We start from the raw sequence: 15,360 nt of genomic DNA, 5'->3' as shown, positions 1-15,360 counted from the left end.
CTGGTTTTATAGTTTGTTTATAGTTCCTCTGAGGATGTAGGCTGTCTGCATGTCTGCTGCTTCTGTCTCTTTGTGGAATCCAAATCTCAGCGATGTTCAGGACTCAGTGGGGGTCACACCATCTGTTGCAGCATTCAGTCACATTAGTTGTTGCTGAAGATGGTTCTTTACAACAATGACATTTGGCAACAAGTCTTCCATAGAGAGCATTTTTGATCAGGCTTCTCTGGACTGTGAACCAGGGCTCTGCTCTTTATCTTTTACCTCTTACTAGTTCTGCTCCATAATGTGACTGGGAGACGTTTCATCCATTTCTGGCTGCTTACGAGCAACAGATAATTACTGGCACTGGGGTGAATTCAACCTGAAAAGTGTTTGTTTATCGGGGCAATTTTCCATTAACACTTCAGATATTTTATGTGCACCCTCCTCAGAGGTTTATACTCTTTTATTTTTTTATTTCATGTTAGAGTCATTTTAAGAACAAAAATTTCTGTATATTTGAAAAAAGCAAATATGCATAAAAATAAAACAAACTATACTCATAAACCGCCTGATGACATTGCAGAACAAGTTTCAGCCAGCAGCTGTCAGTTGACCTTTTACCTGTTATCAGAGAGAAAATATATATAAGATATGTAGGGTCATGTGACAAAGAAGTACCCTCGGATAACCATCACCAAATGTAATTTTACTGTGTCATTATTTATTAAACAAAAATTAAACCAAAATGCAGAAGCAGTGCACGCCAGCTTTATTTTCACCCTGACATGAAGAAGACGATGGATGGTTTTGTCAGACATGAAGCTGTGTACCAAACCTTTCAACTTTGGCCTTTTCTGTCCAACATTTTCCCAGAAGTTTTGTGGTTTGTTCAGAATGTTTTTGTTCACAAACTTTGCAAACCTGCTGCTATGTTGTTTTTATAGAGAAGAGACTTTCTCTTGGCAACTTTTCCAAACAAGCCATACTTGTTTAGTTTGTTTTTTAATGGTACTGTCATGAACTTTAACATTTGACACTCTAAATGAAGCCTGTAGGGTCTGAGATGTAGCTCTTGGGTGTTCTGCATTTTCTCTCTGCATTACTCATTCTGACCTCGGGGTGAATTTCCTGGCAATATTGAATGTTTTCCATTTGTGAATATTCCTTCTGATTGTAGAATGATGGACTTTGATTAGCAGCACCTGGTGGCTATTTACCCTCTTAATTTCTGTGAAAGCAATAGGAGTATACTGCGTCTGCATTAAATGCATATAATGAAACACTGTAACAAATTATGGTGACAAAATACTTTCAGAGTCAGTGGAAGCACATCACATTCGACATGGTAAAAATCACATTGCTGAGTAATCTATATTCAATGTAAGATCAAGATAACCGTGTGTTGGCTAGTCTCTTATGTTTTAAGTTCAATTAGCGATTATTTTTAATTAACATTAAAAAAATTCTAATTTATTTAGCTAAGAAGAAACCATAGCATTTCTTTCTAAAGCAAAGACAGGGAGATACACATATAAGAGTGCAATCAATAGTGTGTGATTTATCATTGAGATCTATAGCTCTAAAATTACTTTGTTACTTATAAAGAAAGAGAAATCATTGTGCAGTCAGTTTATTGGCAGACTCATAAAGATCGCAGAGATGCTGTATATTCACTCTTCCATTGCAATTATTTATACACAGGTGCTTTCTCCCACACACTGACACTATGTCCCAGTATGCAGCAATGCGTGGGAGTGAGCTGGCCTATTAGTGTTGTAGATAGCCCTGTGTCTGGACTGATGCTGACATTTAGCCCTGACCCATGTAAGAAAGTAATTAATTATTTTGTGGGAGCAATGAACGTTTTTTCTCTTTGCATACTTAAACAGTTAAACTGTAGCTTGCCAATGATACACATTGTTCCTGTTTATATCGTTAGTTAGCTCAACTTGTTTGTGTCGACATACCACATCAGAGACACGTCTAATGGGCTGTGGCCACGGATGTATACTTGACATGCGTATACTTCACTCTCTGTGACTATTACAACAAATTAGCTAATTACTCTTCAGAGCAGACATGATTTGTCTGATCTGAAGCTGGCATTTAGCACTGACAACGACACGCAATAAACTAACAACAGAAATAGATGAAAAGCAGCAACCACTACAGGATCCCCTGAGAGTACTGCAACAAATGTAATGAAAAGATGCATTCATCTAAATAACTTTAAATAAATTATTTTATAAGTGTTATTTCAAACTTGTCAGAGGAATAAACAACTGCTTTTACTTATGAGGGTACATTTGCAGTCAGCACTTCTTCTATGCATAATTAAAATCTATCTATCAGTAAAGGAAACTGAATGTGTGTATAGGCAGAAGGGGATTTTGGTAGTGTCCCACATTAGCAGATCGGGTCCAGATCGGGTCATAAACCAGTGTACTTCTTTTGAGAGGCATTTCATTCTTCCATATATTATCATTAGTCATACAGCTGGAGCATCTCTATACATAAAAGTTTAAAACATTGTAAATAAAAACAATATTCAGAATGCAGACATTGAAATGTTACTTCCTTTAAATCCTGCGTGCTTATGTTTGTCATAAATTATAGGTAAAGAGTCCTAAACACAGACTTACAGAGAGGCAGATGTAAACATTTGTGATAAAAAGAAAGCCCACAATACTTCATGAACAGACAGAAAATACAGAGTGTCAATGGGAGATACAGAGACAAAGGGTTCCAAAAGGACCTCCTATCTACTAATCCTACCCACTTTTCCTCGAGGACAAAGAAAAACTGGGTTGGAGAATTGCTGAGGACTTAGGAAAAGAGAAGAGCAATTCTCTGAGAATTGAAAAAGCCCTACTCTAGTCTCCTTAAAAATGTGACACCGGATTTCCGACGTTTTGAAACTATAATATGCAGAAGATGGACTACAAAACAAGCATCTTACTTCACCACAGCGTGTTCTAACCCTGTTGTTTTATGGAGCTCGTGTAAATGAGAACAGCCTGTGAAAAATATCCCTTTGTTACAAAGGCTGTCATTTTAAAGAAGAGGGAACATTTAGTACCACATTTACTAATGTCTTCAGCAATTTAAACCCTTCTTTTAATGTTAAAAGGCTTCAGGATTTACTAAAGTCTATCAGTAAAGGAAACTGAATGTGTGTATAGGCAGAAGGTGTATGTGTGTATAGGCAGAACACCATCGGCCCCTCTGGTGTTGGCCAGAGCGGCCGATGGCGCGATATGGCAGCCTCGCTTCTGTCAGTCTGCCCCAGGGCAGCTGTGGCTACAACCGTAGCTTGCCTCCACCAGTGTGTGAATGTGAGAGTGAATGAATAGTGGCATTGTAAAGCGCTTTGGGTGCCTTGAAAAGCGCTATATAAATCCAATCCATTATTAAAGAGGCACAGTGTCAGTTTTATGACCAGGAGTATTTTTGTCGCTGGTTTTATATGTATTTGTAAGAGTTTCACTTTCAGAAGGAGAATAAATGAGTCACAAATGTCAATTAAAAAGCCTGATTTTTTTGGTGTTAATTTGTAAATTGGACAAATTAACATCAAAAAAGCACATTTTTTGCCTGTTGTGGTTGTGATAGTTGCTACTAGGAGAGTTTATTTTCAGGAGCGGAGATGATAGAAAAACAAGTGTATAATCAGAACTTTGTGTAGATGGCTCAAAGCCGTTATTACAGTGCAGAAAATTTGTCTCTGTCTTAAAACCTTTCACTCAGTCCTGTGTTTAGAAGTTAGCCCCACTTATTGCTCTTCAATAACACTGTTTTCATGAACCAGAGTAGTAATGTAGTAACAAAATAACTGGGATGGCTTAAGATCTGATGGTAAATATGTTTTGTGTTCTTCTGCACATCATACAGGTCAGCTGTTCCACAAATATTTCAGATTTATAGAGTGAAACAGTTTGTAATAATCCAGCTATCCTTTAGATAAATCCTGAGCTCCACCTGAGTCCCAATCCTTTGCACAGTGAGTTCCGTCTACCTATGTCTTCTATTAAAAAAGCATGCTAACAGTACTGAAGTACTGAAGTTAGCAAGTTCACAGAAAACTCACTTTGGGCCCATGTAATTATTTGGGTAGCCCACTATGAGGTGCCCATAGAATATCATTTGGCGACAGTAATACAACATGGGCCACATGTGGGCCCGACATTGTGAGGCCTGGGTGGGCAAGCCCCTGTGAGCCCCGGTACCAGCATAAAGTACCCTGAATTTCACATCAGTTTCTTTTTATATTTCTAAACTTTAAAAAAAAAATCTCCTTTCATGCTGTTATTCAGGAGGTGCTGCTGACTCTACATGTTTTTCTGTGTTGTCCTGTGTGCCATATCCATGCACTATATTATCTGTCAGTGTTTTATACTGACAGTTACTGTCAGTGTTTTCATTACTTTGTAAGTTATTTAGTAGTGCCATAATCAAATCATTAATTACAATACTTTTTTAGCCTCTGCCTCACACGTTCATTTGTGCCCACACTAAAAGTTGATCGGGCATCAACACACAGAAGCTCCTACTGTGGCAGCTCTGCAATTTTCTACTGATTTTGTTTTAGTAACTGCTGAGTATAACAATTAGTTTCAGCAGAGATGTCAAATACACAGTGTCCAATCAAAGGCACAACACAACAAGAACTGGATTGGCCCCCAAACCCCCCAGATCCCAGTCCAATCAAACATCTGTGGCATGTACCAAAACAACCATGGAGGCCTCACAAACACCCCACAGGACCCTGAAGATCTGCTGTCAGTTGGAATGACTACAGGAGGCCCTCAGTTGTCCTGCATCCACGCCACGATTGGTCCAGGCTGTTTTGGCAGCACAAGGTGAACCTACACAACATTAGGCACTGGGTTTTAATGTTGTGACTGATCTCTGTAACATCATATTCAATGTGCATTTGATTTGTCAAATAAAAGACAAGTTTTCAAGAACATATAACATTTTCTGTTCAAGTGTTTTGGTTGAGGTTACTTTATGTGCAGTATAAGGATGTGATTGAGAGCAGCTTGAATTAGACACCATACGTAACAAACAAGAAAATCATCAACATATCAGTATCAAGCAATATAATAAACAGCCTTTAATGCCTATACAGAGATTATAGAGCCTGTCTTGTAAAAGCAAATATGTTTGGCACAGCAGTGCATTCAGATCATAATTCTGACTGCAAAAGCTGCCTAACAAGACAGGCTAGTTTCTTCAAAAATAAAACTAAGGTTAAAAAAGAAGCCTTTTTGAATGGCCATATATGGAGCAGGTGGAAAAGTAGTGTTTATATATTGTGCTTCCTTTACACCACCTGAAATCTTTCAGAGAGTCAGCTGCGGGGGGTTGAAGGGGAAATGAAAAAGTTTAATTTGTCACTCAGTTTCTTTTTGACGTTTTTTCCCTTTGTTTCATGATTCTCTGCTAGTTTTATTTTTGAATGTTTGATCTAAAAGTTTTCTTGGAGTCTTTTGTGTTCTGGTTTCATACTTGTAAGCATTCGTTGGTTTTAAGTCTGGTTTATGAATCCCTGGTTTTTCCAGTATAATCTCTTTGTTTGTTTATCTTTCTGCCTCCCCCATCATTTCCTCTTCAGTCATGTCCTGTTTATATGTCTCACTCCTGATATGAGTATTTGTTACATCCTTTTTTATTTTGATAGTTCCTTGTCCTGTGCGTGTTCTGTTCAGTTTTGCGTCCCCTGGCTCTTTAGTCTGATAAGTTTCACCTGTTGCCTGTTCTCTCGTCAACCTGTGTGTATATATCATCTTAGTCTCTCTTTATCTTTTGTCATGTTCCTCATCAAGCTGTGTATCTCATGTTTGTTCCACGGTCTCTTGTTAGTGCCTCGTTGTAAGTTCCTAGTTTCTGCCTGGCCTGAGTTGTTCTGTATTATGTATTTTCTCTGACTTAGTTCAGCAATAAAGCTGCTTTTGAGTTTTATCTTGTGAGTTTGAATCCTGTATCTGGGTCTTATCTTCCTGCCACAGAGTGCGCACAGATTCAGGTCGAAATCTGGCTAACATGTATTAATCTTTTTTTGACACACAAAAAAAACATTACTTCAAACTCATTTTATTTATTAAAATCAACAACCTATTGAATAGAGTTTTATATAATATAGCACCTGCTTCATATTGCACAAACATACAACATTATAGACAATCGCTGAGCGTGACCTGCTACAGCTCCCCAAAAGCTCCCCTCCCTTTTAAAGACGGCATTTATTTCTGCCACTCTGTGCTTGCAAGACGAATATATGATAATCTAATGAAGTAAATACATCATGCACCTGCTCCAAGCAGGCACGGGGCCGGGTAGAGTTGGATCACTTTTTTCCCTTAATAAATAAAATTGTAAAAGTAGGGCCGCAAGGTCTCCTAATCAAATCTCCATTATTATATGGTCCAAAATGAAACAAATGTTGCTAAAACTCTACACACTTGGTTTGGAGATGTTTTTAAAATCAGGTTTTTTTAAGTATGGTAAATAGACTGGTACTTTAATGGTACTTTTCTACGCTGTTTAAACACTCAAAGCACTGACACAATACATTACAAATATCTCTAATATATAAATATAGCAATATATTACACAAATTTGAGTATAGATACAGCTGAAATTGAGATGCCCTGCTTATCATCCTGACTTTTATCCATTTTTTATTCATCCATATCCATCTGTGACTGTGATGATTTCACACTTGACTTGGCAAACAAATAGATTATGATGTCCTATCACTTTCTTGCAGCACGTCTTATAAAGTTGTCCTCAAATTGAACCTGGACTTAGTTTTGCATGAAAATAAGTAATTCCTGATACAATCTTTAACTCATTCTTTCCTTTTTTACAGGGTGTTGGTCTATGTGTGTTCTTTCCTTTTTATATTCACAGCTGCAATTAGTTTTAATTTTGGAAAATAAACCTTTGTTCGGCAGATCACAGCTTCACGGCTCATTTCATTGCTTTCTGACTGGATGCGAATGATGATGGCAAACTTTTCTTTCGGAAACTTTTAATTAACAAATATTAACAGTTATTCAATTTGTGCACTGGAGTTCTACCTGTGAAAATCCAGACTTTAAAACACCAAAGCTATATCTGCTGCTAATGAGCCATGAGTGACTGTGCACATGAAAAACCTTAATGATTAATATGCAGAACATGATTGAAAGATCAATTCAGTCAGGGGATTCAGGTGCTTTGTCTAATGAGTCTGCTGAAGAGCAATTATATCTCTGCCTTTGTCTCTGTCTCTTTTTCCTTCTTTAATCCTTTAAGTTTGGCTCTGACCTTTATAAATAAACACTACAGACGAATCTTTAACTGAACGAATCTGTGGGGTGAGTGGGTCAGATTGTGTGTATATGCAATAAAAATATTTTTGCGACTGTGGTCATTGTCCATCACTGAGATATAACTCCTCTGAACATACATCAAAGAAGTTGCAGGTCGCACAGTTGTTGCTGTGCAGAAATATCATGTCAAGACACAACATATATAATCTAGGGGGAAAAACGTTACAAATTTGTACCCTGTAGTTGATATTCTTTTTGAGCTCGTAAGTTAAACTGAAAAATGATTGCTGTGACTTTAAAAAGGGATGAAAGTCTTTCTATTGAGTCAGGCTAACTACCAGGTTACCAGAGTCATTTGCTTTAGCTGCCATGAGTGCTGCCATCGAGTTACCTGCAACTAAAACTTGTCAAATAATTTATTATATAGAATTTACCTTGAACTAGTTTTTGTATACGGTAATGTGATGTTCTTACTAAACACTACAACTGTGTTGCACTTTTAGAGACAGTACTGTACAGAAGTCTTGAGCCATTTTTCAGTTCTTTATATTTCTTGTATGTTTAATAAAGTGGTCTTGAGCTATAGTTCTCTGGGCTTTCTGGGGTCTTTAAGAGTTTTTTCTTTGGAGATTGGCTGCTTTTTCACTCATTTTCTCCACTGTACTTGTACCAGATCATTGTCAGAGGATTTTCTTTTTGTTTAAGCCATTTAACACTGACCTAACTAAAGGGATAAACCAGTGAGTTGCCCATACATAACAGACAATTTGTATGGAGGAAGTCAGGAGAGGGATACAACAGCGACTCTCTAGAGTCATCTGTAAAACACAGTGAAAGCTTTGTCAGTCAGTGGTGTTGGAAATCTTGTCAAAACTGATGGAATTATAAGTTGTCCTTCAAAACACCTGGATAACTTTTCCTGAAAACTACAGCTGCCTTATAGAATAATTGAAGAATAATTGAAGGAACTGTGACATGAACTCCTGAACTAAGCTGAAATAAATTAATTAAACAAAGATGTCACACCATCTGTGCCTGGTTCAGGATTGTCTGAAGTAGAAACTGTATTCAGAGATCACTGAATCATGCTTGATGCTCTTATACTACTTTTTGTGAGAGGTGAGTTTCCAGGACAATGAGCTGATGAGATAGAAATGTTAGAAACACTGAAATATGATCTTTGTTTTGTGTGTTATTTCTAAAGAGCCCTTTTGAAAGTGGTTAAGTTTTATTACATTGTAAACACATGGGACAAAAGGACTGTATGTCCTTGATATGTTTACAACCCCAGACACGGTTTTAAAAGACAAATGAGGACTTGTAAATTCCAGTTCTGTCTGATATCTGACCACTCAGACTTTGTGCTAGAACTGTGGCTTAAAAATGCATTTTTATGCCACACTGGCATCTGGCTTGGGTAGATCGAAGTGTGCAGTCTTTGCAGGCTGAGCTCTGGCACATAAAATTTAGATGGTGCCTGGTCTCTGCTCTGCTGTGTGTGGCCCCCCACTGGTATGTTATTGTCTGAGCGTGCTGAAATTGTGTGTTTTAAGCCTCAAGTCTAAACAGACGATATATAGTAGTGGTATTTCTGGCATTTTAAAAAGGTCTGGCAGCTTAGGGACACAATGGGGAGAGAAACAGGAAACATATGATGTACAATATAGAATAGGAATTATTGTGAAAGAAAGATCCTTGATTACAAATGAAAAAAGTCTGTAAAGTATATCTTAAAGAAATCTTATTCTTGTTTTTTGGAGGATAAGGCAGTTGTAGTTTAGAATAAAAGTACATACAGTGATTAAAGATTGGGGTTAAATGATAAAGATTTATGCAGGAGAAATGAAGACAAATGGAAAATAAGATCTAACAAACCAGTGTTTCTCAACTTATGCTCTCTGAATTTTTTTCACGATATGTCTGAATAAATGCGATAAATCAGCCGTTTGTGGCTACAACGTTGCCCAAGATAAACCATCTGTTGCTTTGTGTGTGTTGCTGACTGGGAGCTTTATTTGGATATCTGCTGCCATCTCATGGTGGACAAGTGCAAGAGGAAATCTTTTACTTTACTTTTAAATTTAAAATTTAAAATTTACTTTACTTTTAAATTACTCGGGCAGGGCAAAATTAACCAGCTTGGGGGGGGGGGGGGGTTTGAGAACTCTTTGGATTTAATGGAGATTTTTGATTTGAAAAACAAATTAAACCTAATTGAAGTAATAAGGGGAAAAATTAAACTTTTCATGTCTTTTTCGAATATGTAATCACTCTAAAACAGGATATTTACGAGTTTTAATTCAGGAGATAATCCTGGGTATGCAGGGTGTAGAGATGTACCTATAGAGAAAAGCATACAAACATTGGATTGAGCAAGACTGGTGCTTATGTAGCACCTTTCTACTCAGTTGCAACTGCATATGTAATAATCTTACATATTCATTCAGCACTTTTATCTATACCTAAGTGCTTTCCAACATTTGCACCCGCACTTACATGGATGCTTTGGGAGCAACCTGGGATTCAGTATCTTGCTGAAAGATATTCAGCGTGCCGACCGGAGGAGTCAGTTGATCCACAAATCATCCAATCAGTAGGCAGCCCACTGTACCACCTGAGCCGTAGCTGCCCCAGTTTTGTTGGCTTGATCATGACAGCATTCAAAGGCCTTCGGTGAAGCATTTTAAAGATGCCAAAATAGAGGACTGGACATGACAACAGCAAGAGTGAAAGTGAAGTTTTAGAAGATGGGAGTGAGAGCTGTGTGGTCTAGAGACTGTGGCATTGACGAAGAGACAGGAGGCTGTGCTGAGATGTTAAGAAGTGCTTTTCACTGGGACTGACCAGGATGGAAAAGAGTAAATCAGAGGGAAACTTTAGCTGAGATGGTTTGAGGAAGTGCAGAGAAGGGATAATGGATATATTGGATATATCCTGGCTGAGCATGGAGCTGCCAGCCTGGAGGAAAATAGGATGATCGCAGAGAAGATTTATGGATGTAAGGGAAGGAGAACACGCAGAGGGTTGAGACGACAGGTGAGATTAAGGAAGGTGATCTGACCTTGCAACCCCTAAAAGAACAGCAAAAAGAAGAACTTTCTCTCTTTCTTTTTAACTTTCCTCTTGATGGGCAGGGGGAGAATTAGAGACCTCTGATATGTAGGCAGCCTGAAATCAAACAGCACTGAAATAGGTGATCAATACAAACATGTACGTCATTTTTTCGTTGTTGACCAGTAGGTGGCACTAAAGCTCTATCATGGAAATAAGCTCGTATTACAGTGCGCCTCGGCAATCCTTTGTTGCCATGTCCTTCTATAAACGTGAATTCGCTTTTACAGCGTGCCATTTGTATTTGCTGCAGACAGCTTCACTGGGCAACTTCAGCATATTTATGTCCTTGAAAGTTCGTATTGCATGATTTAAACTTTTGTTTGTCCGTTTCATGAACATTGTTTTATAGTATAATACAGTCCTATACAATAAAACACACAGTTAATTTTATGGTATATTTGTGATTTGCAAATTACGAAAAGATACGATGATTGTGAGTGATAACATAGATGTGGTTACACTTATGTTCAGAAGGTCATTTTAATGTTGACAGTTCTTGGTTTTCTCGCGATATCTGGCAACCCAAAAGCAGCCTTTCACCCCTGAGCTCGTCCAAAAACAGACTAGAGGACTCTTATCCCCCGCGGAAATGTTCAAAACAGAGAAACTAAGAGCTGTTGTCAATGAACGACTGCAGGCGGCTGCCGAGGAAATATTCAACCTCTTTGAAGAAGCTGTAAGAGACTATGAGAAGGAAGTGTTCTGTTCAAAGCAGGAGGTCGAGCAACAACGGCGAAGCCTGGCCGGGTGGAAAGGTAACGGCAGGACAACCCTGAAGCTGCATGGACACTTTGTAGCATCTGTTAAGCTCAGCTAGTGTTCAGTCTTAGGAAACATCTAGTAAACAGTTTACAGAAGCCAGCAAATAGCGCCATTTTGCATCCCTGAAAGAGGGAGGGGGATGCAAAATGGCTGTCAAATGAATAAAAATGAACCACAAGAGGATTTCCTGCATATCTTAACCAAGATTTAGGTTTCAATTTCAGCGCTTTTCATCTCTCGGCTTCCTTGTTTAAAATAATTTGTGTGGTAGCTAGCTTAAAGAAGGGAAAAATTAAAAAATAAGCTTTTGATTTTTTTTTTTTTTCATTTTTAAAGATATTATTATGAAATGAACCTGTTCCAAGTCCAGAATATGTTTCACAATAGTGTTCGGTGCTTGGAGACAGCTGATTAGTAGCCACTCGTTTTCCCATAGTGCTCCTTGGTTCATTAATTAAACAAATAGTGACTATACATAGTAATATCTGATCATATTATAGTTTCAAACCTCAGTATCAAAAAGGAATTTGACTGTTTTAAGCCTGGTTTATGTATCTTCATCTTTACAGCTGGTCTCACCTGTCAATTAAAGTGCCACATCAACAACAGAGTATTTTAGTAATCTAAAGACAAAATCCATCTACCAACAGTAGGCTATTTATAGCATCTTTACATCCTAGCACAGGTAAAGGATTTGGTCTCTATAGCCAATTTACCCCTTCAGAACATTCACTACTGTCATGGATTTTTGATAACTCATCTATTTAGATATTATGGAGGCTAAAATGGAGGACTGACCGGTGTGCAAACAGACCTTAACCAAACCTGTGATTGTGTTTATGCTGATCGTGCCTTTTGCAGCATTTTTTGGAATTACATATATTCTGCTGTGAGGTAAAGGCTGTCAACAATGTTTAATGGTCTTTAATTTAGTGCTGAAAAGAAGACTTTAGTGTCTTTGTATTGCATCCATACATTTTATGGATTCAGCTTGCTAACCAACCTTGCTTTGCGTTAGTTGTTAACTTAGTACTCTGCCCTCTACTCTAAATAGTTTCATGCCTGGCTCCAAATAAATCAACATGGTGGGGACACAAAAGTTCCCAGCTTCAATTGTCTCCAACTTAAGAAGTCAGCTGAGGTTGGAGACAGTTTCTGAAATTGGGACAGAGCCCCATAGCTGTTTAGGAAAGAGTCATCTTCAAGTCTCAGCTCCTTCTCTGTGGCTCTGACTGTGTGAGAGACCTGCGTCTCCCTGCTCAGAGCCTCCAGCTTCTTTTTCATCTTTCTTGTCTTATGCCCCACTGCTTCCCTGAGTGCAGCCAGCTTGGCCTCATCTTCCTCTGTTTGGAACCGGTGAAGCTTTTTAAACTGCTTCTCGGTGTGGTGTGGTGTATTATTCTGAGGATCTGTTGAAGAGACAGTTGCTGCTGATGGTTCAGGTCATGAGTTTTTAAGACTGTAGAGGGCCAGCAGTGCTAGCAGTCTAAGCCCAGGCGCCCAAACCCTAATCTCTCCAGCCACAGCCTCTGACTGTTATGTAGGGATACAGAGGCATCCCCATGAAAGCCAAAAAACCTCATCTTTCCAGTGTGTTGTGGGTCCACCCCTTTGGTGCAGAGGAGCAGTTTCTCACAGGGATTATACTTTCCACCCCTGCAAATAAACTCCAGCCCCGCTGACGTAAGCTTTGTCATCAAATTGTTAGCCCCAGAGTCCAAGGAACCAACCAGTGACTTATCTCACTCTACACCACAACAGCCAGATACATCATCACATTCATCATCATCATCAGTGCAGAAACCGTTCCAACCACCAGAGTTATTACAGTCCTGTATTTTCTAATTAGTTGTAATTTTTATTCTAATTTTGAGGGGGGGGGGTTAAGTCAGTTTCCAGAAGTTTCGTTTTTAATAGTTAAAAAATGTTCAGTTTTAGTTTAGGTTTTTTAGTTTCAGTGTTAGTTTTGTTCTTTTTTATTATTATTGTATGGAGGGCATATGTCACAGGCAGGATTTAGGAAAACCAGGACATGTATTATAATAAAAACGCAGAACTTTTTGGAAGTAGTTGACTCTTAGGTCAGGTGCCACAGTCTCAAATCTAAACCACAGCTTTGGGCGCTATCTGAAGTGATTGTTCAGTTTTTTACCTCTCTGCTGATCAAGCACCACATTCTCAGTTTCTCAGCTTTGCTAGTCGGCGAGACTCTGAGTCCTGGTGGTTCAAAGCTTTTTCATTCACATTTAACATATTTTTGTGCTCTTTTACTTAAGCTGCTTAGCTGGTATGTATGTTGTATACTTATATTGACAATAAATAAATAGTGAAATATGCAAGAATTGAAATGATTTCCCAATAAACATTTTGCAAAGAACAATGTAATCTGTTTGGTTCAGGAAGCCTCAGATAGAGAAAACTTCCAGTGAAACACAAGGACCTGTTTCCACCTTTCATCTTCGCTACTGCATCCAAAACAATAAAACGTGACCCAGAAACCTGTAGTTCTAACACTGTAAAAGAAAAACCTAATTGCAGTTTTGATATCACTGCATTTTAAAGTTTATTTACTGTATTTTTGTTTTATCCGAGCTTCGTAATTAAGCAGAGTCTTTGCTTTCGTATCAAAAACAAGAAATCATCAAGAGAATAAGTTCCAGTGCATCTGTTATTGTTTTATGCAAAAGAAGTAGTAAGCTGTCTTTTTCAACAGCAGACTACACGTCATAATTTAAAAATTAAATTAATCTGAGATTTGTATTGTATAGCTTTCTGCTTGATAAGGTGAAAACCTAAATCCATTTTCTAATATATGATGTTGTCTAGTCCCTCTGCAGTTCTCCGTCCAGGAAGATGGTGCTTGCTCTGAGCAGGATCACCCTGAGAAGAAGACAGACCTGTGTGAGGATGACCGAGAGCCCCGGATTAAAGAAGAACAGGAGGTAGAACTGTGGTCGGCTCCAGTGTGTGAAAAGCAGGAGGAGGCTGACACCAAAGACGCCATGTTTAATATAATTTATGTGGAGAAAGGTGAGGATGGTGAGGAAGATCACTCACCCAGCTGCTCGGCTCGAACTGTTAAACAAAGCTGTGGCGCATCAGAGCTGACCAGCGAGTGTCCATCGAGTGAAATAAGTGATAATGAACAGCAAGACAGTATAAAACGTCACTCGGGTGTAAACAGTAGGAGAGTAGGGAAATCTGGCGAAACAGTAGAAAAACCTTACACCTGCAGCGTTTGCAGCAAGAATTTCAGGAATAAATCCATTCTGACTCGTCACATGAAAACGCACAGGGGAGAGAAACCCCACAGTTGCAGCGTGTGTGGCAAAAGCTTCATCCAGCGCTCATATTTACAGACTCACATGAACTCACACTCTGGACAGAAGCCGCACACGTGTAGCGTCTGCGGCAAGGGATTCACTCAGGTGGGAAACATGAACGCCCACATGCGTATCCACACAGGAGAGAAGCCTCACAGCTGTAACGACTGTGGTAAAAAATTTAGAGAGAAAGCCGACCTTATCAAGCACATGGTAATTCACACAGGTGAGAAACCCTACGGTTGCACCCTGTGCCATATTAAATTCAGTGCCCACTCGAATCTGACTCGCCACATGAAGACTCACTCAGGCGAGAGGCCGTACAGTTGCACGGATTGTGGGAAAAGATTCATCCGACGCTCCCATCTAATTATTCATACGAACACTCACACAGGAAAGAATATCTAGACTTCAGAAATTACTTGCTCTTTTATATTTTTCTTAAATGAAAAAGATGAAACACAAATGTCATACTGAAAAGTTTCTTTGTGCTATTGTGGAAGAAGACATGAAGAAAGTTGTAATACTGTAGGTGATTTGGTAATGCTTCAGTTGCACGAGTCCAAAGACCGGCAGTGACCTCTACCAACCACCGCTGGTCAGTAAGCGAAAATGCATATCCCTGAAAGGTTTGCAAGTGGTTGCTGGCTGTTGCCAAATAAAATTGGCGGCAAAGAGATGCATGGTGCTGCACTAAAAATAACTTAGTTACTTTGGTCGCTAGAGGACCAAACCAGAAATGGAAAACATTTTTAAACACTTTTAAAGCAAAAGTTGTGCCGTTCAGCTGCAGCCAACATGTTTCAGTGTTCCAGTTTGCACTTTTAGAGTACTTGGTGACTGCTGTTGACTTTACA

General features: G+C 38.8%; 1 protein-coding gene across 1 annotated transcript in view; it reads left to right on the top strand.

Moving 5' to 3' along the window:
- The first annotated feature begins 10,964 nt into the window (after positions 1-10,964).
- The window catches only part of LOC102779872 (uncharacterized), a 4,481-nt gene continuing 85 nt past the window's right edge, over positions 10,965-15,360 (top strand). The window contains exons 1-2 of the mRNA XM_006779963.3: positions 10,965-11,173; positions 14,007-15,360. The exon at positions 14,007-15,360 is cut by the window's right edge and continues 85 nt beyond it. Coding sequence (XP_006780026.2) covers positions 11,008-11,173; positions 14,007-14,911 — 1,071 coding nt within the window. The 5' untranslated portion in view covers positions 10,965-11,007 and the 3' untranslated portion in view covers positions 14,912-15,360. The remainder of the gene's footprint in view (positions 11,174-14,006) is intronic.

This window comes from Neolamprologus brichardi, chromosome 1, assembly GCF_056152115.1.
Source record: "Neolamprologus brichardi isolate AB-2024 chromosome 1, ASM5615211v1, whole genome shotgun sequence".
NCBI lineage: Eukaryota > Metazoa > Chordata > Actinopteri > Cichliformes > Cichlidae > Neolamprologus > Neolamprologus brichardi.
Note: the sequence above shows the minus strand (reverse complement) of the source record. Positions and strands in the feature narration are given on the sequence as shown.